The 25,397-nt window shown below is 38.5% G+C and overlaps 1 protein-coding gene across 6 annotated transcripts in view; it reads left to right on the forward strand.

Moving 5' to 3' along the window:
* The first annotated feature begins 11,532 nt into the window (after positions 1-11,532).
* The window catches only part of BANK1 (B cell scaffold protein with ankyrin repeats 1), a 151,519-nt gene continuing 137,654 nt past the window's right edge, over positions 11,533-25,397 (forward strand). For all 6 annotated transcript variants that reach the window (XM_026109501.2, XM_026109523.2, XM_026109545.2 and 3 more), the window contains exon 1: positions 11,533-11,642. In XM_026109501.2, the coding sequence (XP_025965286.2) occupies positions 11,630-11,642 (13 nt within the window). In that variant the 5' untranslated portion in view covers positions 11,533-11,629. The remainder of the gene's footprint in view (positions 11,643-25,397) is intronic.

Genomic DNA, 25,397 nt, shown 5'->3' on the forward strand with positions numbered 1-25,397 from the left:
AATTCAACAAGGAATGGGCAGAAATACAACTCCATTCCTTTTAGTTGCAAGAATATATATATGTATTCCTGCATATATAAACTGATGGGAGAACATATGATTTGTTACCAGTAAACGAGAAAAGCTAACTTCTCCCATGAAAGCACAGAGAAGCAGGAGAGAAAGGCAATGTAACTCTGTATCTGACTTCTGGTACACCTAGTCCAGAACATTGTCCTTAATAGTATTTAGCATCAGATTTTTAAATAAAGGTGAAAGAAAACTTCCAGCATCTGTATCTGATGTCTTGTCCCAAATTCGAGATTCTGGAGTCAATCTCACTCCCCAAATTTTTACTGCTAGTTGACGTAACTTTGGACATTTTTCCATCTGTCTTCAGATCTGCATAATTTTTGACCTCGATGCCGTTCTGTTTAGCTTGAAAGTGCATGAAAAATATTTCATGAAAGTCACTTTCAGTGAGCTGTGACTCAGTAGTGTTTCTCTGAATCACTGTGCCCCCGGGGGTTATTCACAGGGTATGATGAGAGCAGTTTCTGACAACATGGGCTTCCCAGAGCCTGGAAATAGAAAATGGTCAGAGGTTTCCTTTCCTCTGAAGTGCCACATCCTTCTTGATTGTGGTGCACCCCATACCATGCCCACTTCCCCAGGCAGTTCCTACCCTCATGCCCTGGCTCATCTGAGCCTGCTCTGACCCTGCACTCTGCAGGGTGCCGCAACACTAAGGGCTTCTGGGCCAGGACCTACCACTTTGTGCAAGAGGCAGGGGAAGGAAGCAACACGGAGAATAAAGGAGGTGATGTGGAGCTGAGGAAAGGCACGAGGGATGGAGATGACTATTGTGTTTCATCAGGGGAATGAGACAGGCCTCGGAAACCCTGCTTTTCTCCTTATTAGAGTCTTTTGTTACCAAGTGCTGCAGAGCAGCTGAATATGCAGCTTCACTGCAAGTCAAGGCTGAAAGTTTATGGATGCAGTGTTACGGGATGATTAGAGTGCTCTGACTGTGCTGGTCACATGAGCAGACCTCTTCAGCCCTCAGTGTAAAGCCCAACAGCAAATACTGAATCAGCTATTTCTCTAGGGAAAACAAAAACTAAGCAACCTATAAATCCCACAACAGTCTGACAGAGAATCCTCCCCCCACATCCCTCTTTCTATCTCCATTTAGTTTGCAAGGAGATGCAGGGAGATTATCTAGCAGAAAATAACTGATTCAAATATTCAGGTGATGGCTGTTTGGTGGGTTGGCTCCAATTCGTATATAGCATGTGTGCATGTAATGAGGAGCTCAGTGAGGCAGCTACTTCCAAGCAAGAGAGCGCTAGATGATGAGAGAAAAAATATTTATTTGCATCATAAGCAAATGGCAGCTATTTTACCTTTCCACCACTGGTAAGAAAATATGATTATTACCCTCACTTGTCTGAGACCAGGTTTCCCAGGTGAAATGCCTAAAGACATCAAGGTGCACTGGGCACATACACTTCTGGTCATGAGCTGCACTATAATCATAGAAAAATACTTTTTTTGCTAATAAATAATTTCATTTCCTTAGATTGACTTTTCAAAAGCTTTGTTACTAATTTCAGCCATGAGAAACTTTGTAGAAGGATATTCTCCCTCTGTTCTGGAAGTTGATTGAAACACCCTGAACCATCATTACAATGAATTTGAATATTTCTCCAGTGCTATGAAATCCCTTAAAGAAAACGTTTTAATTAACGTAAACTTTTCATTTATGAAAAATAATGATTGAACCTGCCAGCCCTCACATGGAATTTTTTTCCCTCTTCAATTTTTATTCTAAAATATCATGTATGCATTCTGGAGAGTTGAGCCTTGCTGTGATAATTCCCCTGGAGTCTGTGGAAACTTTGCCTACAGAAGCTATAACAAGATCTGATTTCTGAGACAATGAACACTTCAGATTTGTACAGGTTTGGAAGGAGGTGTATTTGTCAACAAAAAATTTCTCTGTTCCTAGTGCAATAGCTATAGGATCTATAAAGCTCTAGTTCTAGTCTATATTTTTTGGAGCTTGCATTTATCTTTATTTGTATTGTGTTGCTTTCGTACGAGATTCATATCTCTTTTGAGCAATGGTCCCAGCATTAACAATTCTGCTGACAAAAATGAAAACCTACAAAAACATACCTCACTGCAGACCTTATTGCTGATTCGTACAGTGTAAACAAACATGCACCCCTCCGTAGGTTTCAATGTAAAACAAGTGAAAAAAATGTTTTTAAGTGTTAGTCAGAATTGGGCAGAAATATCCTGATCACTGTTAAATTTGTGATTATAGACATGGGCCTGATATTAACTTTAATTGTATCTTGCCTTACACAATTAATTTAAGGCAGTGTGTTGATTATTGCGCATCTTCCTCAGATTACAAGAAACATCACAAGCAATGGACATTCCTTGATATGAATCTGTAATCACTAACCAACATTGTAGCCATCCATGATAGGCTGTTTCCATCTTAACATAAAAGAAAATGCAGTTTACTATGGCTTGCAGGGATTATGCGCTTTGCTATGTATCTCTTTGATTTCACTTCAGAATCTCAGCTACTAAGAATATCTGACAATTTTAATGGTCTTCATCATTTGCCCTTGAAACCTCTAAGTGAGAAACAATCTAACAGGCAACTACAGCATCCATCAAATGACATTAAAATCTATTGTAAAGAGAGGGATGGGAGGAGAGGGAGAGAGAGAGAAAGGGAGAGAAGAAAGAGTGATCTTCCAGAGCACACTGTGCCATTTGGGAAATTATATAATCTAGGCAAAACATGATACAAACATTTTTTCTTCTTTTTTTCTCTTTGCTAAAGAAAATACAAGATCAACTTCAGTCTTGTTCATGCTTTCTCTTTAAAAAGCAAAAACCCTGCTGTCCACTGTAATAGGAGAAGGTTCTGGACATTTCATGTACTGAAACACAATCCATAAATGACAAAAAGACAGCATTTTATTGCATTCTGCCTGGGTTATGTAGTCTCCAACACTATAACGTGTTCTCCAGTGGCCTAGATATCAGGGTGTTACTCGGGTGTAGATGAAGATCTTTAGTTTTTAATTAATAATACATAGTGCAGAATCTGAAAGGCTATCTATAATTTATGTATCAGTGTCTCAAAAGCAGTCATTCATGCATTATATATTCAGACAGAAAATTCTCTTGCTTTTATTTTATTCTCCAATATAAAGTACATTAAGATGTTATTATGTATCCTCCAAAATGGATCAGTGCTACCCAGCGTTTCATAGCTCTCAAAGACGTCATCTTCCATCGGGTTCTCTTTGCTAAAAGAGGCTGAATGTGCAAAAACGTCACCAGCTGAGCATCTCTCTATTTCTCTCCCTCCCCTCTGATGGGCTTTTAAAAATGATCAGACCATTTCTTTGGTATGTGTTAATTTACCAGTGGAGAAACAGCTAATGTGAGAAAAAAGTTTATAAAATGAGAAGGAAATGATTTAACAATAAAGGGTTTCCAAACTGTACTTATAAAAACTGATCATGGTAATATACCACAAGACTTTTACAAAACAAAGGAATAAAAAAAGTCATTTTTCAAATAAAACTTTAGGCAAAACTATTATATATAAAGTATGCTTAATATTAACAGTCATTCTCATCATGCTGTCCTATTTTCAAAGCGCCCACCTACATATGGGCACTTTGTAAAAAAAGAAAAATAAGGCATACTGTGTATGCTGAATGTTCAACTCTTAAAAGTTGATTTCAGTGGTGTATTTTATTCTTCCTCTCTCAAGCTGCAAAGCCCAAGAAAGTGATATTCAGCTACACAGGGCAAAAAAACCCTCAGACTTTCTTATGCCACCTTTCTGTTGATCTCCCACAAAACAGCATGGACAAGATGCCAGCGGGATCAAATGAGGCCTGCCTCTGGTGCTGGGGAGGAGGTAATTCCTCTGTCACTGGGAGTCCCAGCTACCTGACAGACAGGCTGTTTGCTCCAGAACAGAGGGAAATGAGTCACACCTACGTTTGCTTTTCTGCAGCTCTACTGCACCGGATGTGGGACCAGCCCAAATGCAAGCTCTGTTATTTTTAGACCTGCCCCTCTTCCATGTGCTGTGCTCCTTGTAAAAAACTGTTCATGTCTTTTTTTTTTTTTTAAATACTGAGATAATCCAGCCGCAACAGAAATTTATCTCAACAGAGATAAGAAATAACTTCCAGACTCAGAAGGATAAGGAGAGGATAAACTAATTAATAATTATGATGCATCTAGATACTATGATGATTTGTATGTAGTGAGACAGTGAGGTAGGAGATCAGAATTTGCAAGCCAGCTTTCAGAAAAGAGGGAAAAGGAGTAGCAACGCACACAGAAAGATGGGATAAAAATTATCAAGGCTTTATCTGGATCTAAAGTCGCCATCCTAATTTTATTTCCTCAGTACAATAATATTTTGGAGGAAAAAAAAAAAAAAAAGAACAAAACAGTTCAACATGACCTAAAAGCAAATAACTTAAAAGAGAGAAACATTGCTTCTTGAATAATTCTCTGCGACCTACAGACTTTCCTTTCTTTTGTGAGCAGAAAGAAGCACTAAGCTGCTCCTTCAGGGATATCACAAGGGAAAAGACCAGCCATAAAAATTTCGGGGTTGGGTTTCTTTCTCCCTTTCTCTTTCTCTCTCACCTAGTATTAACATGAAGCCAGTTTGTACAGCATTGGAATTTGAGGACGGAAAGGCTTTTCAGGGTTATTCTTACTACGCTGAGGTGTTATCAGACAGAACATTTAACATGGTTATTCTAAATCATAGCGTATTTTTCCTTCACAATTTGTAGTTCAAAGAGTAGTATTACCAACTGGCTCTTACTAGTTATTTTGAAGATTACAGTAATTACACTTCAAGGAATTTGTTCATAATTATCTGCTTCTTGGCTTAATAACATTTTAGAATATTACAATATATGAATTAGCAGGTAATTACCACGGAAATTTAAAATACACCAATCCAAATACACCCCTATGTGGGTTCTGAAATAACATTTTGTAATATTGCAAACTGTCCACTCTGGTGAGTGAATAGTTTCTAATTATTTTTATCTCTGCTACTAATCTTGTGTTTCTGTTCCGTAAATTTGCACGACTAGCTATTTTAAATAATCTCACATGTTTTTCCTCATGGGACTCTATAATGACAGCTCTTTGCAAGATGGTCTATGTTGCAAAGTTGTCTTTCTCTGATATGAAATCAGTAAGAGGAAAAAAGACAGAAAAAATGCTCTATTTCTTCATGTTTACTGGCCAATCTGAAAAAAACAGTCATGGAAAAAAAACCCCTGCAAATATATCAGGCTGAGGCAAATATGAAACAGAAATAGATCTCTGCAAGTAGTTAACTGCAGGTAAATGGCAATGTAATGTACTACTAAATTGCTTCTGCAACAGGAACTGTTGGATTTTTCTCATTAGTTGAAAAGTAAAATATTAGCAAATTAGACTATAATTTTAGCAAAAAACTCCCAGGTCACATGGTCTATTTCTTCTGTTCTGACAGGACTGAGCTGTTCATCTTGAAGTGTTTTGTATAACCTGGTTTTGAGTAACTCCAATTAAAAAAGTGAATAAGATCATTTCAGTGAAAGGCTCTTTATAATTCATTTGCCACCTGACAACTTGTCTTTGAACGCTGTACCACAAAGTAGTTAAACTTCATGCCATTCGAAAAAATTCCTTAATAGACACTTAACTGGTTGCTTCTTACTGCTTGAGCTGTATCTCAAAAGCATTTTCTTACTTGAAGAATAACAACTATAATACGGACTAAATTAATTCTAAGATCAAAAGTTGAAGGTATGCTCATTACTAAATTAACAGAAAGAGGCTGTAAATAAACATTATTTTATAACAAACCATTACAGTAAAATAATTACGCTCTGAATAATTACAAATAGTCCTCAATAAATCAAAAGCCAGGACTGCATGTTTCTTGGCTACTGAGAAGAAAATGATGACAGCCCAGTCTCTCAGGCACATTCAATCAATGAGAAGTGAGTGCTGACTATTGGTCAGTAACTATACATCACCCTCACTCTCATTTCATTATAACTCTGGATATCTTTTTGCGACCTCAAACACCGAGGTAAATAACCGCACTGTTTTTAGATCGCCACATGTTGCTACAATCCCATTAAGTGGTTTTAAATTTGTCCTCCCATGTTTGCAACACATAAGGTTGTTATTTTTTATGAATGTAATTAAAGTATTCCCTTCCTTTATCTTCCAGATCATTTCTAATACTTGCTTTTAAAGAGGATCCAACCATTACTCCTGTGTGCTTCCAGCAGTGACCACTCCTTTAGACATACTGCTAGGTATTTTACTGATTTGAAAAGAATGTACTGCAAGATACAAAGGAAGAAAGAGTGATGTACAGGAGAGTATGTTTGTGGATTTCCAGGAAAGTGAAGAGGGGATAAACCTGACTTGCAAGAACCAAGAATATAGCCCACAGACAGAGTAGTCTAGGTCTAACAATACCAGTGTGTGTGCATTCATTGATGCATTCAGCGAAAAGCAGCAGCAAATGCATTATTCTGCTACTGAGAATCTGCACTGGTTGAACAATTATTTATTGTCTTTCTGGTTGTTGCTTTATTTGTGGGATACATATGGGAAGACAAACCAACAGTTCATTTATGACCATGCTTTAATTCTATTCCATCAGCCACTCCTTTGTCTATTTAATGGGATCTGAGTCCAAGTCAATTCAATCTAATTTTTTTTCTAAGAACATCCTGTTGGGCACTGCATCAAATGATTTATTAGTGGAGTAGTTCTCCAGTACAGATTTTCAAATAAAGTCATAAAACAACCATGACGGTAGGCATTAAAAATTCATATTCACCGACAATTACCACAAGACAGGGATAGGACACATAAGATACTACCTTTAAAAGTATATGAGAGTAGTTTGCTATATAGCGTCATACTGTGGTGTTGACTTTCTTATGCCAAAAACTGCATTTGCACTGGTTTCTAATGACAGCACAATTAATCCAGTTTGTAACCACTGAAGGCTTAAATGTCATCCAATGTGGAGATTTTGATTAAGCAAAATCTGAATCTTTAATGTTACCTGCATGTGTATATTAAAACCAAAATCACAATCACAGGAAATTCTACATTAAATTATATTCCACAAGTGCGTAAAAAACTCCCCAAATTTTTTATTCTTGCTCTCATTTATACCTGCTAAACATCCTCAATACTATATACAAAACTCCGTTGTGACTACTAAGAATGCTATGCTACGATAGGGAAGAAATACAATTTTTTTATATAAGAATGATATTAAAGACTAATACGAATCATTTTGTGACATACTGCCAGTGCTTTTATGTTACAGACCAGCTATTTTATATTCTTTTATATTTCATCTCTGTCATTAACCAATTTAATCATAATGGTACTAGAGGAAGAAGCTATTAAATTTGTCTCACATGACCCATTTTTTCCTTAACTGACATTGTTACTGTGTACAGTAACATTCTGGACTCATGTTCCCTTTAAGATTTGTTATTTTAGTAAGCATGAATTTAACTAACAAAATGATGGTCCCAAGCACTATTTTCTTGCTTCCTCAAAAGCTATCATACAAACTGATTAACTCTTTCCTAATTCTTTAATATCTCTTCATAAGATGTAACCTGTATTAGGAAATAAATCTTACATTTACATAGTTTCTCCTTTTTTCCACTAAACAGGAAGAATGGACACTCAGCTAAATCCATTTTAATTCCTACAGTAGTATCTGATATCAAAATGAAGGATCTGTGTGCTCAGACTAACATGATCACAGTATGAATCTAAAAAACGCCACATATACAACCCCATCCTAAGACACAAAATTGAACTGCATCTCCTGAAATGCAATGCTCCCAACTGCTTATATTAGCCATTAGGGAAATATTACATGTACTATAATATAACCTAACCATATTATCAATGGACTTTACAATGAAAGCTGTGAGTAACATGAAGCATTAATAAACTGAGAGTAAAATTTTCAAGAATACTTCAAGTTCTACAACTGACTAAAAGTTGTTTAGACCTTAGCAGACCTGTAGAAAACAAACATAATACATGCGGTCATTTACAACAGCAGTGTATTAGATCCTAATGATATCCAGACTAAAAGCCGCTGTAATAGCAGTATATTCACAAAGGGAAAAACAAAAACAGTGTTAGAAAGAAGGTAGTTTGGAGAAGGTCAGTGAGTAGCTAAGGTAAAAAGCATTACAGAAGTATACAGTTATCCTAAAATGAGTGTTACAAGCCTGGGATGTTCAGAGACAGCTTATACTTAACGTAAATTCAACTAAATCGAAGTAAGGTTAGAAATTCACATTGAGGACACCCAGATACCTGGAACACCATACTGACATCATTCCAGAGGCATGTTCAATATGTTTTAACATGGATTTTTTGTTTGTTTTTCCTCTAATACAGCACTGCTTCATGACAAGCATTGAGGTTGCTTAATAACTGAAATAAGTCTTTCTTACCCAGAAATAGTAAGCATTCTTACATTGCCAGCTGTAACTATGAATGCCGTGAGTTTATGATACATACAAAATTTGGTCATTAGAAAGTTAAAGAATTTGGGAAAGATAATCCTTCTTCTGCTGGACCTGTAGAGAAAAACCCAACACCAGAGATTTCACAGCAAACTTAATTTGACTATCTTCCATGCTGGAGAATGCCATTGACAGGAATATCTATCTAGTCATATGAGCAAGTTACATCTCACCAGAGATAAACTTCATGACTGGGCTGCTTTTAGGAGAAGTATGACAATGACCCAGCAGCTGGGAAATTCAGCTTCTCTGTTCTTAGAAATACAGCTGCTTACCACAGCTTACTGCAATACTGTCTTGAGCTGTGACAGGTCAGCAAGCAGCACCATGCTTTCACCCTTACCCCTGTTCTTCTCATCGGTGTCATGGGCAGGCCAGTACCATGGTCTCAGAAACAGTGATGGCAGCAAAGGAGCCTGGAAAACCTCAGCGTTCAGACTTAAACACGAGCTCAGCTCAACTCAACCAGGTTTATCACGTACAAGCACATCCCCTACACATTCAGCCTAACTATCATCAGGTTAAAGTGCACGTACTACTGACAAATGGCCTGCATCACAGCAAAGCGTGTCTCTTAAAACTGCCACAACCATTGTCAAATTCAGTATTCCCTTAAACCACAATTTCTGAGTTAGATTTCATCTCTATCTGCACTTTCTCAGCAACCTCTCCCAGATGCTCTCCTTCCAGCCCTCTCTGGATCACCCTGTGCGTAGCACCATCTTTCCTTCCTCCCCTCCTGATAAGGACGCCCATTTTGGCCGTACCATTGCAAGCCTCCATGTGTACAGCGTGCACTGACCAGGGCCTCAGCGAGGCCTCCACTGGGAGCAGCCCTTCATGCTTTTGGACTTTGCCGAAGCCCTATCCTTCTTCGACTAGTAGAAGTCTGCTTGTTTGCTTTACATGAATTTTATGTGCTTATACAAATTTTAATAGGCTTTGCTTTATACGTTGCTTGCTTATCTGACTAGAACAAATCTTATTCTTCCTTTTAGGACTAATTTCCATGATGTAGGCTTACTTTTCTGTTCTCTCAAAATGCAAATAATCGGCCTATCACAATTCAAGTTTGTCCCTCATTCTAACACCCAGGAGACAATTCCTGATTTTGATTTTTTACTGGAATAACAGAATTCTGAGTTCAGTTTAGTTATTTTTATATTTAAATATCTTTCTATTTAATTTTTTTTCCTCTTTTGAGATCTTCTTTCTGCAGTGAAGTTCATAGTCATCATTCAGACTGCTAAAGCATCCTGACTCCACTACCTGTTCTGCCTTCTACAGAGCAGCAATCATTATTGCCTTGGCAAACTAGTCAGATTAATTATTCCCAGTTGTTTCATCTTTGACACATCCCCTCCTCCATTCTAAGGTATCTCCTTCCTGTTCATCCTGCTCATGACTTAAGACTACCGACACTCCAGTGCTGTGTCCCCTGTTTCCAAAAATATGGTATGGGAATGCAGTACTGCCTAGACACCTCTTACTTCAGTAAATGGAACCTGAAGTGAAAAACGAGCAGAAAGGTACAAAGACAGTTATTCCAGGCTGCTCCTGATGCACATCCAGACTGATATGACTGAAGTCTGGATTTTGCCTGTGGATATGTAGCCAGAGGTTTCTTCTCTATGGCAGGCCAGGCCAAGCCAAAAGTTCACCAAAAGCACCCACTCAGAAGCAAAAAAGACCACTGCGGAAAAAAAAACAAAAAACAAAAAATGTGATCAAATAAAGAACAAATACCTACCTGCATTACAACAGGAACTGATCATGATGGTTTGGGCTCCTCACAGCCTCCAAGGGCAGTACAAAAGTAGCTCTAAGCCTGAAGCCCAGCTTCCTGCAGATTTGCAGTTTGTGGCTGATTGCAAACTCTGAAGGTTTTGTTGCGACTGCGGCATCTTTAAAGACCGACTCTGTATGGATTTTCCTCTATTACTGTTTGAATTCACTCTGCAGCCTTTCCTTCAGTCCAGGCAGAACTGAGTGTTTGTCTCATCTACCTTGGCCACCCACACTCCTGAAACCAATACTGAGGAACTTCATCTCGGAGACCAATAAAACCTTTGGCAAATTTCACTAAAATCAGCCACCAGGCATCAAAGCTCTGGCAGGGAAGGGGAACGTAGACAGAAATTCAGACGAGTGAGAAATAGGCACCTACAAGCAAAGTGCAGCCAGACAAGCTTTGCTTCCTTCAGAAACCAACTTAACATTTTCTTCTTCCAGAAGGTACTTTCAGCTTTCCTGTAATCCCAGTTTAGGGGCAACTCCTGCTTCTCCTTGTGGGTCCGGCCTTTACAGCTAATGCTCCCTTGATCAATGGCTCCTGACTAAATTCGAGGGCTAGTACAGCAGTGGGCTGAAGCGTTTACAGTCTCTCTCACAGGCTGCTTTCTCTCACAATTTTCCCAATTTTTCTCTCTGCAACACCAAAAAATTAACAGATGGCGTAATACCAAAGGGGCGTTAAATCACCCTGAATCTGAACGCCTCAACGCTGGGCATTAAAACTGCGTCGCTATGATAACGATCTCGGCACGCGTGTGGAGAAGGACCTCTGCCAAGCGCCCTTCACCCGTGCTCTGCTTTCCATGTGCTTCAATAACGCAACGCGGTGGCTCCCTGGGACGAAGGAAACCCACAGCGGGCTTGGCAGGAAACCCTGAACTCGGCGGAGCTCGAAACACTCGACTCTCTCCTCATTTTCTCTTCAAAACTAACCAACTTTTGACAGACGAGACCTCTTCCCGTGTCCAACGGACGGGGCGTGGGTGGGGAGGGGAGACTTCAGCGGCGGCTCCCGGCCTCGCCACCCCCGGCTCCCCAGACGCCCCCGCCGCGGAGGGAGCCCGGGGCGGGCGGCGGCGCCCCGCGGCCAGGAGGAGCCGGGGGCGGCCCCACGCTTCCGGCCCAGCGGCGGCAGCGGCGCCGACCAGGGCAGCACCCTCTGCCCCCGGGGAGGGAGAGCGAGCGGCAGCAGCGGCGCCATGCGCCCCGCAGGTGGGCGAGGGGCAGCCCGGGGTGGGGGCGGGTGTGAGGGCGGGCTCGCGCCGGACCGTTGAAATCGGCCGTTACGGGGGGGGAGGGGGGTGTTGCGGCGATGCCTCGAGCCCGTGGGCGCGCGCCGGACCGTTGAGAGCGGCCGTTGCGGGGGGTTGAGGCGACGCCCTGGGCTCGCGGACGCCGCCGCCGCCATCTCGCGGGCGGGGGGCGACCGAGCGGGTTAGGCGGGGCAGAAATGGAGGTGAGTGGGGCTGCCGGGCTGGGCGAGCGAAGCCGCGCGTGGGCAGGCCTCGTGGTAAAGGTGTTTTCGAGGCTCCGCGTGAAGGAGAGCTGCGCTGTGGAGGCAGAAGCGTCGTGTCAGAGCAAGCCGTGGTTTTTAGCAAGTGCTGTGAGGGTGCTGGAGCGGGGGATGTGTGGGCAGAGAGTGAAGTTGGTGGTGTAAGGTGTGATTGCTGTGATGCCATGTCGTATACCCTGGCTTAGAAGCACTTTACTTCTCCAGGTTACTGTCAAAACGTTGTGTTTGAGAGTGGAGAAACCTGTGCAATGTGTTACTAGCTGTTTCTTGGTAATATAGGGCTACAAAAAAGCCTGATGCTCTGTGCTTACTTACCTGGTATATACCCTCTTAACATGGCTGGCCCCCAAAAGACTTTTTTTTCCTTGCTTATTTTAACTAATTTTACCCCTTTGAATGTTTTTATGACAAACTCCAGAGAAGGCTTTATATAGGAGGCTGTTCTTAGCACTTCAAGACAGTTTTACATAACTTTTCATTGAAAATACTCCTCTATCTCAAGACTTATTCAATGTACCTATCATTGTCTTACAGTATCCTATCTTAATTTTTTTTTCCTAAAGAGTGCAAAGTCTAGCACTAAAAAATTAGGAAATGACAGAATAAATGTGGTATGAGCAATCCTAATTCTATCCTATGTGTATATCCACTCTGGGATAGAGTCTTAATTAGCTAATTGTATGCTGTGTTATTCATTAGTAATTTATCTTCTTCAGTCCTCCACCATTTAGGATGTGATCTAGCCTTATTTACTGTGTGGAAAACCCCTTTAAACGTTGCACCAAAATATTCACTTCCTCATTTATGTTTTCTGTGGTGCTTATCATATTACCTGTGTGCCTCAAAATTGTTAGTGTGTGTTTCATTAGTCTCTTGCTAGACAAGAATGCATTATTACTGATGAAAAGACTGACTTATTAAGGCCACATCAGTGGCAGGTCTGAATCTGAATGAGGAACCCATGACTCCCATTCCCTGTGTTCATGCTTTCCAGTCATATTGCCTTATTCAAAGAAATGCTGTGTATTTAGTGCTCCCATTTTCTTCAGGTACGTTTACAAGGCTCAGCAGTGCTTCAGTCAAACCAGTGCCAGGGGCTTGCCTCACTTGAGTTGGTTGTGGTAGGGAGCTCAGCTTTATCTTTTGCAACCCTTCTACAAGTCAGGATAATATTTAAGCCTCACTTTATGAATGAGGAATCAAGAAAGAGATGTGAAAGCCTTACTCTGCAAAGGTGACTCAATACTTCAGTTGTCACTATTGTAAATGAGCATTTGACATGCCAAAACAGAGGTGTTTTTCTGTGTACTTAGTATTTTGTAGCATTTAATAACATCAAAGTAACAATATTAGATATTAATTATCAAATACAGCATGCTGGTGGCATATTAGCATTGCAAGCTATCTCTACTGTATACTCGTCTTACATAGATGAAAAGACTAGGGAAGAAAGTGACTTTCCCAGATGTATAATAAGCCAATTGTAGATAAAATACCAAAACTCAGAACTGCTTTGCTTTTTACCCAACGTGGTTTTAAAATGAATATAGTTATTTTATTAGTATCTGGCTTTTGATAGATAGTTTTCTACCTAGACTTGACTTGCAGAATTACAAGCTTCTGTATACATATAGGCATGCATGAACAAAACTGCATGTTTAATAGCACTTCTAAATATACAGGAACTATCCCAGTTATTAGCAAACAGCTATTTCCAGAGGTGAATGGTTAGTTATATTCTGATAGTCATGCATGTTTACTTAGTGGTCTTTATTTATAAATGGCAATATACAGTTGTGCATGATCTGGGGACATTCAGTCTAAAGCTCAGCTTTTGATGAATAAAGGCAGTCAAATACTGAGTATGCACATGAAATTGCTGAGCAAATACCCGAGAGCACCACAGAGGGATGTCCAATTTACAGGCTGCTTGCAGCCAGTTTAACATATTGGCACTGGCAGGGAAACAGAGACTGTAGGTCCAGCCAGCAGTGGATTTGCTGATCTTCTGCTCTGCCATCATTTCTGGCATGCATGCGTGTGTGTGTGTACACTGCTCTGTGCAAACTTCATTCCTCACCTAGGACCTCCAAACACAGACCTCTCACTTGCAGGTTAACAAAGCATCAGACCTTTCTTTTCATGGTGAAAAGAAGTCTCTTTTCCCCTGAGGGACTACCAGTTACAAGGTTGAAGATCTTGGGCAATCACACCCAAAGTAACTAGTCAAGCTACAGTCAGAAAACTGTTTGGCATGTGTAGTGGGAGAGACAGATTGTCAGTATTCTGTAAGAAATCCTAATCTAGACAAACTTCTTCATGCAAATCGTGTTGAACATACTGTACCTAGTGGAGATAAAACATCCATAATGGCTGATCCTTCATAACATCTGTCTTCACTTGAGACAAGAGGCACTGACAGGTTAACTTGCTAATGGCTGTGCCACGTTTGAGTTACACTTCTCCACACTCATCAAGATAAATATCATCATGGAGATCTGCCATAATGTACTCTTTATTTACACAATGTGCATTTCTGTGCCTACAACTGCTTCTGGGACAATAAGTATTTACATGACAGGCATTCTGTGAGGGAATCTAGCCAGTGAATAGACACAAATAGTAGTTGGTTTTTTGTTTTGTTTTGTTTCAAGAATCATAGATCACTTTGAATTTTAGTAGCCTTAAAAAGTTTTTAGGGAAGCAATAGTATTTAGGCCATGGCTTGCTTCAAAATAAGAGGTCTAGTGGTTTAACTTTTAAGCAGATTCAGCAAAAACATCACAATTATTATTACTAGTAATAATGTCTTCATAATTTGAGTATCAGAGAAACAAGTATTGCAAGAGCTGCTGTCATCTGTTCACAGTCTCTTATTCAGAAGGGGACTTCCCATTTTTTGTTATTGATGAAACATTTTGACATGTTTCAGGTGAGAAACAAAAATATAATAATTGGATATTTTAAAGCTGAAATTGAACTCCTGAAAACTTGAAGAAGCTATCCTGAGATTTCCATTTTTATCCACAGTGAAGGTGTTCTTGCAGGTGCAGCATTTGCAGATGAGTCTCTTTGACAGAAACTAGAATTTTATATTTTAAAAAGATGTTGTATGAGGAAAAAAGGAAAATGGGATCCATTAGACTTTGAAACTCAGGAACTTCAACACAAAGCTATTGTTTACCTACAGAATTGTTGGATAGCTGACTCGGATCGGAAGTTGATCCTAACAGGATGTTTCCCTTATGTTAATATTCTCTGGTCTCACCTCTGCATCGAGTGGTCACTGGAGCTTATGTGTAAGTAACTGGCAACTCAGTTTTGAAAAATTGTATCATTGATGCCCCAGTAAAGATGAAAGAGCAAAAATCTCAGTTTCTGGAAAGAAGAACACTTGTGTCCAGGGACTTAAGAATCACAGTGTTGCTTTTGTCTGTGTATCACTTGGAGGTGGTCTTTGAGCATTTGGTTAGGTTATATACTCCTGTATTTGCTTGTAGGTAATAAGGAATATTTGAACTCATCTATACGGTAATAAGCATAACTGCCACAATATGAACAGTAGTAGCTCAGGGAATAATTATATCCTTCTGGGAGACCCAGTCAGTTCTGGCTACTATTTAAAACAAACAAACAAACAAAACCCTGACCTTTTGTATAAATTAAAATCTGAGTATTACAATGTGGTCTGTGATACAGCTGGATTTTCTTAAATGTAAGTAAATATTATTTCTTAAATGTAAAAGTATTAACAGATTTCAAATCTTAATATGTCTTAAATATCTTCAATATCTAGGCATTTTGAAACTCTCATGAAGTTAAGAAAGTAGCAGATACCAAGATCTAAATTTCAAAGTGGCATCTATTTCAGGCAATAATATTGGTTATTACTTAGTGTCCATTGGCTCCCTGCATTGTAAGGAAGTAAGGCTTTGTATTAATCCACAAAGTAATTCTTACTCTGAGTTGACAGTTAAAGCAAACTGATCTTAAACAGGCCCATCATTGTGCTGTTTCACAATGTTTCTGTGAGTCTTCATGTACAACTTAAAAAGTTAAGGCTTACGTGGATGTTTTGACATGTTGATGTAGTTCAAGCAGAGGTATAGCTGAATTTGGAAAGAACCCTTTTGTTTTCAGATCACATGCTTAACAACTGTAAGTGACTTGAAACTTTATACAGGTATTTATAAATAGTTACAGTTTGTGGCTTTGGTTCATTGCTTGTAAGTATAGGTGTGATGAGTAATGATTTTTGTCATATGACCAATAACCAACTTTGCTATTGCCAAGTATTGAATAGTATTATCAAACAAATTTACAACAGTAAGTACAGGTTATTTTAGCACCATCTTGAAATGACTTTTATGGTAAATAAAAACTCACAACATATCTGTAGAAACTACTTGTAGGAACTACTCACAGTTACTGCCTGAATACAGTCTGCTTTGAACATCAGCATTCAGTGATACTCGGTTACTGCTTTCATCAGGTAACAATGTGCTGTTGTACTAGTGCGTCATCTGAGTGTTGGTTCATAGCCTTTGAAACCTGAAGTACACAGTACTGTATGCTGCCATTATACAAAAGTGGTTTTAATTTAAAAAAGGAAAGCACATTTCCTTTTTCGTCCTGGTCATGAGGATAGTATCAGTGTACTTGGGAAGAAAAAAGATAAAGACTATTAGACAAGATGCCGAGATCTTTCAAAAGCACTTAGCGCCAAATAGTTTCTATTATTTTTAGGAGATGGGCTTTTTTGAAAATTTGAAACAGACAGTTCACAGTCAGATCTTCCAGAAATGTCCAGATGTCTTTCAAGGTCCTGTTTGTTTGCCTTCCTTGAAACACTTGGGCTTTCCCTTCAAAGTGTTAGTTCAAAGTGTTTAGGAATCACTGTTACCCTTTACCTCAGCTGGATTTGTGAGTGCTCTGTCTCTTTGAAATAAAGTCCTGATTGGGTAAGGCAGGTATCAAAAATATGCAAGTCCATAGTAATCTTAAATGTTAACTGATCAACAGCATGGGAACTTTCAGGGCAGTATCTTTGAGCTTGTGAGGGGAAAAAATTAAAGAGAGAAAAATACATTTACTCATTTCTTTATTTATTGTGATTTGCTTCTGCTGTCTGTTTATAATTTTGACTTGAGTATTTTTCTGAGTGGTAGATATTTTCCAGGGAATTGTTTTCTTAATTGTTTGTAAAATGCTGGAACACTATTGTTAACATTCAGGTGCATGTAAAATCTGTGTCTTCTGTCAGATGAGAGCAAAAGTTGGTACAAGTACACTTAATACCAGATTACGCACTGTCTTATGCAAATGTAATGTTTGATAGGGGTGACAGGAAAAAAAAAATTCAAATATGCAGGGTGCCATAATGCTGTAAGAAAAGCAAAGGGTATGTTTTTATTAAGCAATTCTTTCCTGTGCAGATAGACCTGAATTAGGATCTGGAGAAAGAATGTGTTAGTCCTAGCAATAGTAATTCACTCGGATGGAATGCTGCACACAAGTGTTATAGTCTTTTCAGTATTTACAATAGCTCATTCAAACTTGTTGCAGTATCTTGGTGTTGAATGACTTACTTTAATACTATTTAAGACATTTTCTTCTTTTATTTAAACTATATACCATAAAGTGACTTGTCCAAGAACTAGGAAGAATACCCAAAATACAATTGTCTTAATGTTATAAATCCAAGACCATTGTATCTCTAGGTAAGAAAAAATAGAGTACGCATGTGTTATGTTTGCTCTTAACTCCAAAATCATTCTGAAGCCTATTCAGCCTCCTGCAGCCTTTTTCAGCACCTGTGCAGAATATGGACACAGCAGTGGTCTGTGATCTCACACGCAGGACCTAGCTTTCCTGTACAGAGAAGATCTGAGAGGACACTGAGACCAGAGTGGGAATGGTTCTGCAAACACATGTTCTGCTTCCCCTGTGGCTGATGCAGTGGCTATGTTCCTCAAAACAGGTCCCAAGAGTAGTGGGCTTTTCTTGGAGTGCTGTCTCCAGCATATCCAGCTGTGTTAGTGTGCTATCCCATAGTTTTATTTTTACAACTGAGATCTGTATTTGTATCAAGTACAGATTCATGGAGCAATATTCCAATGTTACTATTGATAAATACAGTGTTAAAATCAGGAAAGCAAACACTTGTCTTTTGATGATCTGTTGGTATTTTAAACATTTCTGTTGCATACAGTAAGTGTAATATGCATGTGTTTGTGTAGATGTGTGCATATATGTAAACCTGTTTTTTAGAAAAAGGAGATGGGGAGTTTTGTAACTGCTGCTGTTTCTGTTTAAGCACTAGAGATTATTCATGTAAGACTATCAAGTCAAAATGCAATACACTTGTGAAGTTCCTTATTTTAGACCTCTGTACCTACTGATAAACTCGCTGCCAGGGAGTTGCTGAATCTTAAAGGTTTCCGTAACTGAAACAAAGAAGAATTGCAAATTTTCCCCCTTTACCATGAGAATATCTTAATAGATGCCCATGTTTCTGAATTCTTTCAGCTTATAAGAAAACTTCTATCCCTTCTGCTGCCTCTGAACTTCATAGCTCCTGGACATATTTCTTGTTCTTCTCTTTGCACTTGTGAAACTTGCTCTGGTGGTTTCCTGATTTTGCACATGAGTTTGGGGTAAAGAATTTGGAAGAAAATGAGGCGGTTTCATTCTTATGTCTAAGGTTCTCAATCTTATTTTGTCTATTTAACAAAACCCCCTAAAACCACAAGGAAAACACCATCTCCTCAAGCAAGTGACTGTTATGACTGTGTCTGGTCTCTCTGCTGAAGTGTACTGCAGCTTCTGTTCAGCTTACATGCCTGAGTTTCCTTTCTATTGAGACCAAGATTGGAGGAGAGTTTGGACACCGGAGTTCTTACCTAATACGAAGTTAAGGTGCAGCTAGACCGTGCATCTGGATCTGGGAGCTAAGACTTGATCCGAGGTCCCCTAACTTAGCCATACTGTATTAACCAAGTGGAAGAATCCTCTCCCAAGAAACAAAGATAGTATTACAGTAAAAGAGAAATAACTCCTCCTCCCCTCATCCTCCCCCCCCCCCCCCCCCAAAGCTGCCTGAGATCTTGACAAAGGCTTTAATGTGTTCACTGTGTGTGAGTACACATGTACAGACCAGTTCATGATGCCTTGAGGTAGTTTACCCTCCAGGTTCCTCAGTGCTAGGAAATGCATATGTTCTGCATCATGAACAAAGCAAACATTTTTCCTGTCAAAATATAATGAAATACTATTTTCACTTGCTATTTATCATTATACTTTCTTCTAAAGAAGAAGAAAAAGTATACTGAATATTACACTTTTTAGTTGGTATTCTCCACAGCACAGGGGGAATGTTAACTCATGAAGAATGAATAACTTGTTTGTTGACTGTAATCAATGAAAAGTATTTTTTTTAATATTAGATTATAGATACAATTGAAATAGTAAGCATTATTTTCTAATGGAAAATATGAAAAGTTCTGAAAGCATTTTAAAAAACAGAAATATGTATTGAATAGTGTTTACAAATTGAGGTTTTAAGGAATTAAACAATATATATGTTAAATGTATTTGCCTATAGTGCACCCTCTTATTATTCATTATTTTCATTTATTCATGAAACATTTACACTTGAATAGTTAAAGGAGAAAATATAATAGCATGCCTAGAATGAATTGAAAAAGAACAATTTAGAGCCATTTGAGGACTGAAAATAAAAGCCCCCATCTTAAGTAATGTTATTGTCTGCTTTAAATAATGAAAGGCTAAATACAGTACTGGCTTCAAAGCATTTTAATGCTAATGTGATAGTGGGCAGTAAATGAAAACAAGCAGTACTTTTATCAGAAGCCATAAGTGTAGTGTTCCTCAGATTTTATTAAGATTTATATAATTCAAAAGTAGTCATGGGTGCTTGCTCTTTGTTCAGCTATAATATCACCTGAGTGACAGAAATTACATATTTAATTAGCAAACCATACACTCAGCAAAGCACAGGTATCTTCTTAGTTTGATTAGCACCCTTTTAAAAATCTGAAATATAGTAAGTAAAAGTGATAGATGTTCACTACTCCATGTCAGGTCCTTTGTGGTGTAGTGATTTCTCTGAGGCTTTACCACTAAAATTTTCCCCAAAAAAAAAAAAAAAAAAATGCTTGCAGTAACATTCAAACAATTCAGCTATAACTCATGTGCATGTAACGTCAGATGGGAGTGTGCACTTGGGTATACATATGAAAAATCCTAAGAACATGGCCAGGCAACTTAGTGTTTAGGCGGAATATATCTACCTAGAAAAACTACTACTTATTACCAGCCCATTTACCCAAGCGTTTAAACAGAAGCTGGCTGAATTGAAGCTTTTAATATGTTCACAACTCTGAAGCTGTCTTGAAGGAAAAAAAGAAAGTAAAAAAAAAAATAGAAGCCTCTGAAAAATGACTATTTGATCATCATTGTTTTTTAAATGCCTTTTGTTCAAGGGAACTGAAGTATATAACCCATGTGATTTATGAGTGTAACTTCTTGTTTACTTCAAGGAAAGTTGATCAGGCCTATAATTAAACCACATAGACCACACAACATCTTTATGGGTACCTAAATGGTTTTAGCTATGTCCAGAAAGTGATATCTAGCAGCATGATCTTACTTCTTAATATCTGAAGGTAATCTACATTCTAAACTTATCTGAAAGTTTTAAGTAGCAATTTAAAAAGATAGGGCTACATTACCAGAAAATTTAATAGTGTAAATCAAATCAAAGAAAAAATTGTGCTTGGAAAGGATGTTCAATTTTTTTCCTAAAAACCCCAATAAAATGCAGAAAACTCAATATACCTTCTTCCTCCTTCACCCCCCACTAAGATTTCTGCTACTAGGATATTTCACTAAATCTAATTGCTTCAGATTTCTTCCATATAAAAATGTAAGGCTAATTCTCCAGGTAGTACATGTCACAGTAGCCCCATTTAATCCATGAAGCCTTGTTGATATGCATATCAGAGGAAATCTTGCCAGTGTTTTTAATCAAAAACGTTTTTAAGGATTTCATACTTGCATTCTGTTATTGTAACTCCATAATCTTATCAAACTTCCAAAGTTGTTTTTTTTTTTTTTCTCCCTTATCAATTCTGTTCCCTGTTCAAGATTAACTGTTTTAGAGGAGGCCAAATCTAATTTTGACTTGAATGTATGAAACCTAGTCTGTAATGATTAAATTGGAGGAAAAATATTTTCTGTGAAAGTTTAGAAGCAGATCTTACATTTATCACTTTGGAAACAGAAGCTTTTTTGCTAACAGAGTGCATTCAGGACAGTTTCATTTTAATTTTCTTGTGGTGCTCTTGCCAAACTATTGTCTCTTAGTTTTCTACAAAAGCTTAGAGCAGCTTTGTTTCATTGGCAAACTCACAGCCTGTATTTCAACAATAAAGAAGTTTATAGAATTCATTAAAATGGTAGTCCATATTCCTATATTTTAGCTTGCAAGTAGATCATGAGATCGTTAGAGTTAAAAGTCTTATTTGCTGTGTTTTAAGGTCAAAAGTATTTCATGAGTGTTTCATTTTATTGTAGCCCTAAGTAATCAATTCAGGTAACTGTAAATGAATTAAATACCACAGGACTGTCTGTGGCATCCCAGTGTGCTACAGATGTGAATTCAGTGGAAGTGGCAGTTGTGTTCAAAAACATCATTTCAGGCACCTACTTTGTACAACTGTGCAAGAGTGAGTAGAAGCTCAGCTGTAAACACAAGTTACTGCAGTTTAGCGCTGAGCAGCAGTGACCAAGTTGGCGTGTACTCTCAGGGCTTAGTTTCCCAGATACCGTAAGGCTATCTCTACGCTGGCAAATAGTATTCACAACAGAAGAGCATTTGTAGAGCCCAGCAGTTGGTGCTAAGGGTCTGAGGGCTGCAGAGTGCACATTGAGGGTGAGGTGGTTATTTTGGACTCAGTCCAGGCTGGTCCTTTGGCGTTAGCAAGCGGAGCACGTTAGGTGTGTTCCTGAAGCACATCTGGTTTAGTTTCACCCAAAAGGGGTGCAGTTCATGTGCTTCAAGGTCAGTTGATGTGAACCAAAGCATGGTAAGTGTGGACAATCAGATTTGTTTCAAAAGCATACGCCTGACAGCTGAATATTAATACAGACTTACTTTAAGCCATAGCTGTTGCTGCAAGTAGCTATTCTTGCCTCCATGTAACTGAAGAGGCTTAGTTTTATCCCATGCCTCATTTTCCCTTGTGACAATAGAAGTGTTTAGTCAGCTGCAAGGCAAAGCAAGCAGACTGGGGAGTAGATCAACTGGCAAATAAAATAGGTTGCTGGGATGGGTGTAAGCAGCTGTGGAATAAAGGTGTGCAGGGCTTCTGGTAGCAGCACAGTGTGTTGTTTCCTTAAGATATTCATGCAGTTATAGCAGTAATCTGCAGTAAATGAAAGAAGGAGCATGGTCAGTATAAACTTCAGGGGAAGAAATGTAAGGTTGCACGTTGTGTTTCATATCTGTACCAGTCAGGTGGTGTTGAGCAGCTGGCATGCTGTAGCATGTTAAGCTGTGGTGTCTTGAGGTATATTAGATTAGGAATTAATAAAATTATGCAAAAAGAAGAAGAAGGTGGTAGATCTATGACAGCATCAGGTTGTTACCTTTGTCTTTTTTTCTTTAAAAAAAAGAAAAAACAAAATAAAACACTATACCGGTTTGGTAAAGCAGTATGGGAGGGGCTTCTTCATGTAAGAAACAGAATGCTTCATGCTAATTCCTTAGTCCCACCTAGTCCTTCTGACTTCTGCTACACGGATTGTCTGACTGTAGTGAGAAAAGGTTTAATTTGGTCTCAAACTGATTCAAGAAGGATATTTTTTTTCCATTTTCTTCTCTGTATTTTCTAACTAGGCATGGAAGACAGTGTGCTTGGAAAACTAAAACTACCTGGGAGATAAATCTTCCAATTTACATAGTTATATAGACATAGTTACCCTGTGTCTATCCAATAGTGAGAATGTATGTCAGTAACAGTAAATTGTGATATGTAAAATCTATTTGCAAGAACCTGAACATACAGAACTTCCACTGGTTCTTTTTCAGGAAGCAACGTATTTTCTCAAAGACAGTAGTAGACATGTTAAACCTTCCTATGAGGGCTACCCCCTAGAGAAAGACCCAAAATGGATACTGATTGGGTCATATTTTAGGACTGATAACAGTTTGAGAATTTGGATTTTGAGGGGAAAAGGTAATTGTATGTATTAAACTTATGCTGAGAAGACATGCTTGCTGGAGAAACTTTTTATATCTTATGTAAGCTTTAACAGTATTTGGGCATTGTGGTTGATTTTGCAATACTATGGATGAATTGTGTGAAGGCAGGCTCACACTAACTCAATTTCTTTCTGTCTGATGGACAGAAATAAAAATAGTTTGTTATACAGTTAGTGTCTAGAATTTTTATCTTAAGGCATTAGAGAGGATGCTGAGGTGGATTTAATATAGAGGAGTCAGCTTTCTACTGAAGCTCTTGGTAAATGTATTGGAAATTGTCTTATTTAGCTTTGTTTCTAATTGACTGATAGCTCTATTCCTTTTATAGAGTTATATATACTTGTGTAATTTCCTACTCCATTTACTTCCTTCTGTGTGCTTCATTACTACTAATGTTGTTAACAAGGTCAGTGACAAAAATGAAGTGTTTGTCCAACGCTGATCAGAGATTTGTTCTGTCCTTTTTTTTTGACTGTCATATTTGTAAGAAAGGAAAAAAAGAAGTGAGCTGAAACTAGAGGACTTTCTCTACTACAGCACAATGGTTTAAACATACTTTATACACTGAATAGAAACTGCTTCTCACAGTTCCTTTGATTTCTGGATGAAAGTTTACCTAAATGAGATGTGTAAAACAGATTTAAAGCTGATCTGTAAAAGCAGGAGAAGATGAAGCCTTTTGATTTATGGGAGCTCAAGAATCTTTCCTGGATTTTCTGCTGACCTGTGGCAAAGAAAACATTATTTTAGAAATCTAATGGCAGTATGAGAGTTCTGAGAGTTCTACTAGACATATTTCCTGTGTCAATGATAATCTATAACTGTTAAGAATTGTTGCGATCTCATCTATAGTTAGTTCAGTGTATTTGACCATATGTCACAAATGCAGGGGACACAGAAATCTCTGAGCAGAAATTGCCGGATGTAGTGATATTTATTGAAAAACACTGACATATAACGATGATTGTCTGACTGTCAGTTTCTGACAAGTCTCAGGTGACAAATCACATTGCTTTAAGATGTAAGACATCTCCCTTGTGTTTTATATGGTAGTGCTAAGGTGTATGACCCCTGGATTGCAGCGGTTGGAACCACAGCAGTTTGCCCAGAATGTTTCTGCTTGCAAGGCTGGTGCTTTCCATTTTGCTGTGAATGTTGTGTATGCACTGTTCTCTGGTGTATGTTCTATTGTGACAGAGGTGAATGTACTGGATTTCATCTGACTGTTTCCTCTAACACTAACTAATATTAGCAGAGCATATTTTCCATTCTCAGGTTCTTATTTGGAAGCCTATACTTTACTCTTAAGGAATTAGAGAAACTGGAATAACAATGGAATCAAAGAGAAAAACAAGGGAAGGCAGAAGAAAAAGCAAGGAGCTTTAATGTAAGCAGGCAGAGTTCAATTACTTCAGGATAGGCAAATCTGGAGAGATCTTGAAGGATGAGACGAACAGTAGCAAAAGCAAGAATTAGAGGGAAAAAAAAGGAAGAAAAAGAAAAGGATAACCTTCCCTTCCCCCCCCCCCCCCCAAAATACCAGAGAACAGGTAGAAATGAGATGTCACTAGAGGCCAGAGTTGAAGAGTCTGATTTTGAAGGCTCTTTGGGAGAAGGAAAATTGTCATATTACCGGGCATCAAGAAAATGCTGAATGGGTCATTTTTTCCTTCACATTTTCAGAATCTCTACACTGTCTACATTTCAGTCCAACTTGAGAGGACCAATTGCTGCTATTCTGGAAGTTAATCAGTATGCTTTATCTATGATTTGTCTATGGCTATTCTCAGTGACCTGAGTCTGGATATTTGCCTTAGATTATAAAATTTTAGAAGAAAGAACTAGTTCTTCATCACAAGTAGCTGGTGTGTAATAGTCCTTCCTATAAATAAATAATTAAGAAGTCAGAACAGCACAAAAAGTCAGTAAACTAAGGGTTTGTTCAGGCAGGAAAGGGAGACATATGGAAAAGAACAAAGATTCTTTTTCCAACTTGTGGTATACAACAGGAAGCTTGAAGATAAGTGGGACAACTGGAGAAGTGGTGAGAAATACACATTCTTAATCACTGTGTATTCCTCTCTTCTTCCCAAAATCACTGAAGAGTTTAGGGGATTTTATATGTGTATATTTATGTTTATATGTGTATACTTTGAAATGAAACAAT

The sequence above is a fragment of the Dromaius novaehollandiae genome, chromosome 4 (assembly GCF_036370855.1).
Source record: "Dromaius novaehollandiae isolate bDroNov1 chromosome 4, bDroNov1.hap1, whole genome shotgun sequence".
Taxonomy (NCBI): Eukaryota; Metazoa; Chordata; class Aves; order Casuariiformes; family Dromaiidae; genus Dromaius; species Dromaius novaehollandiae.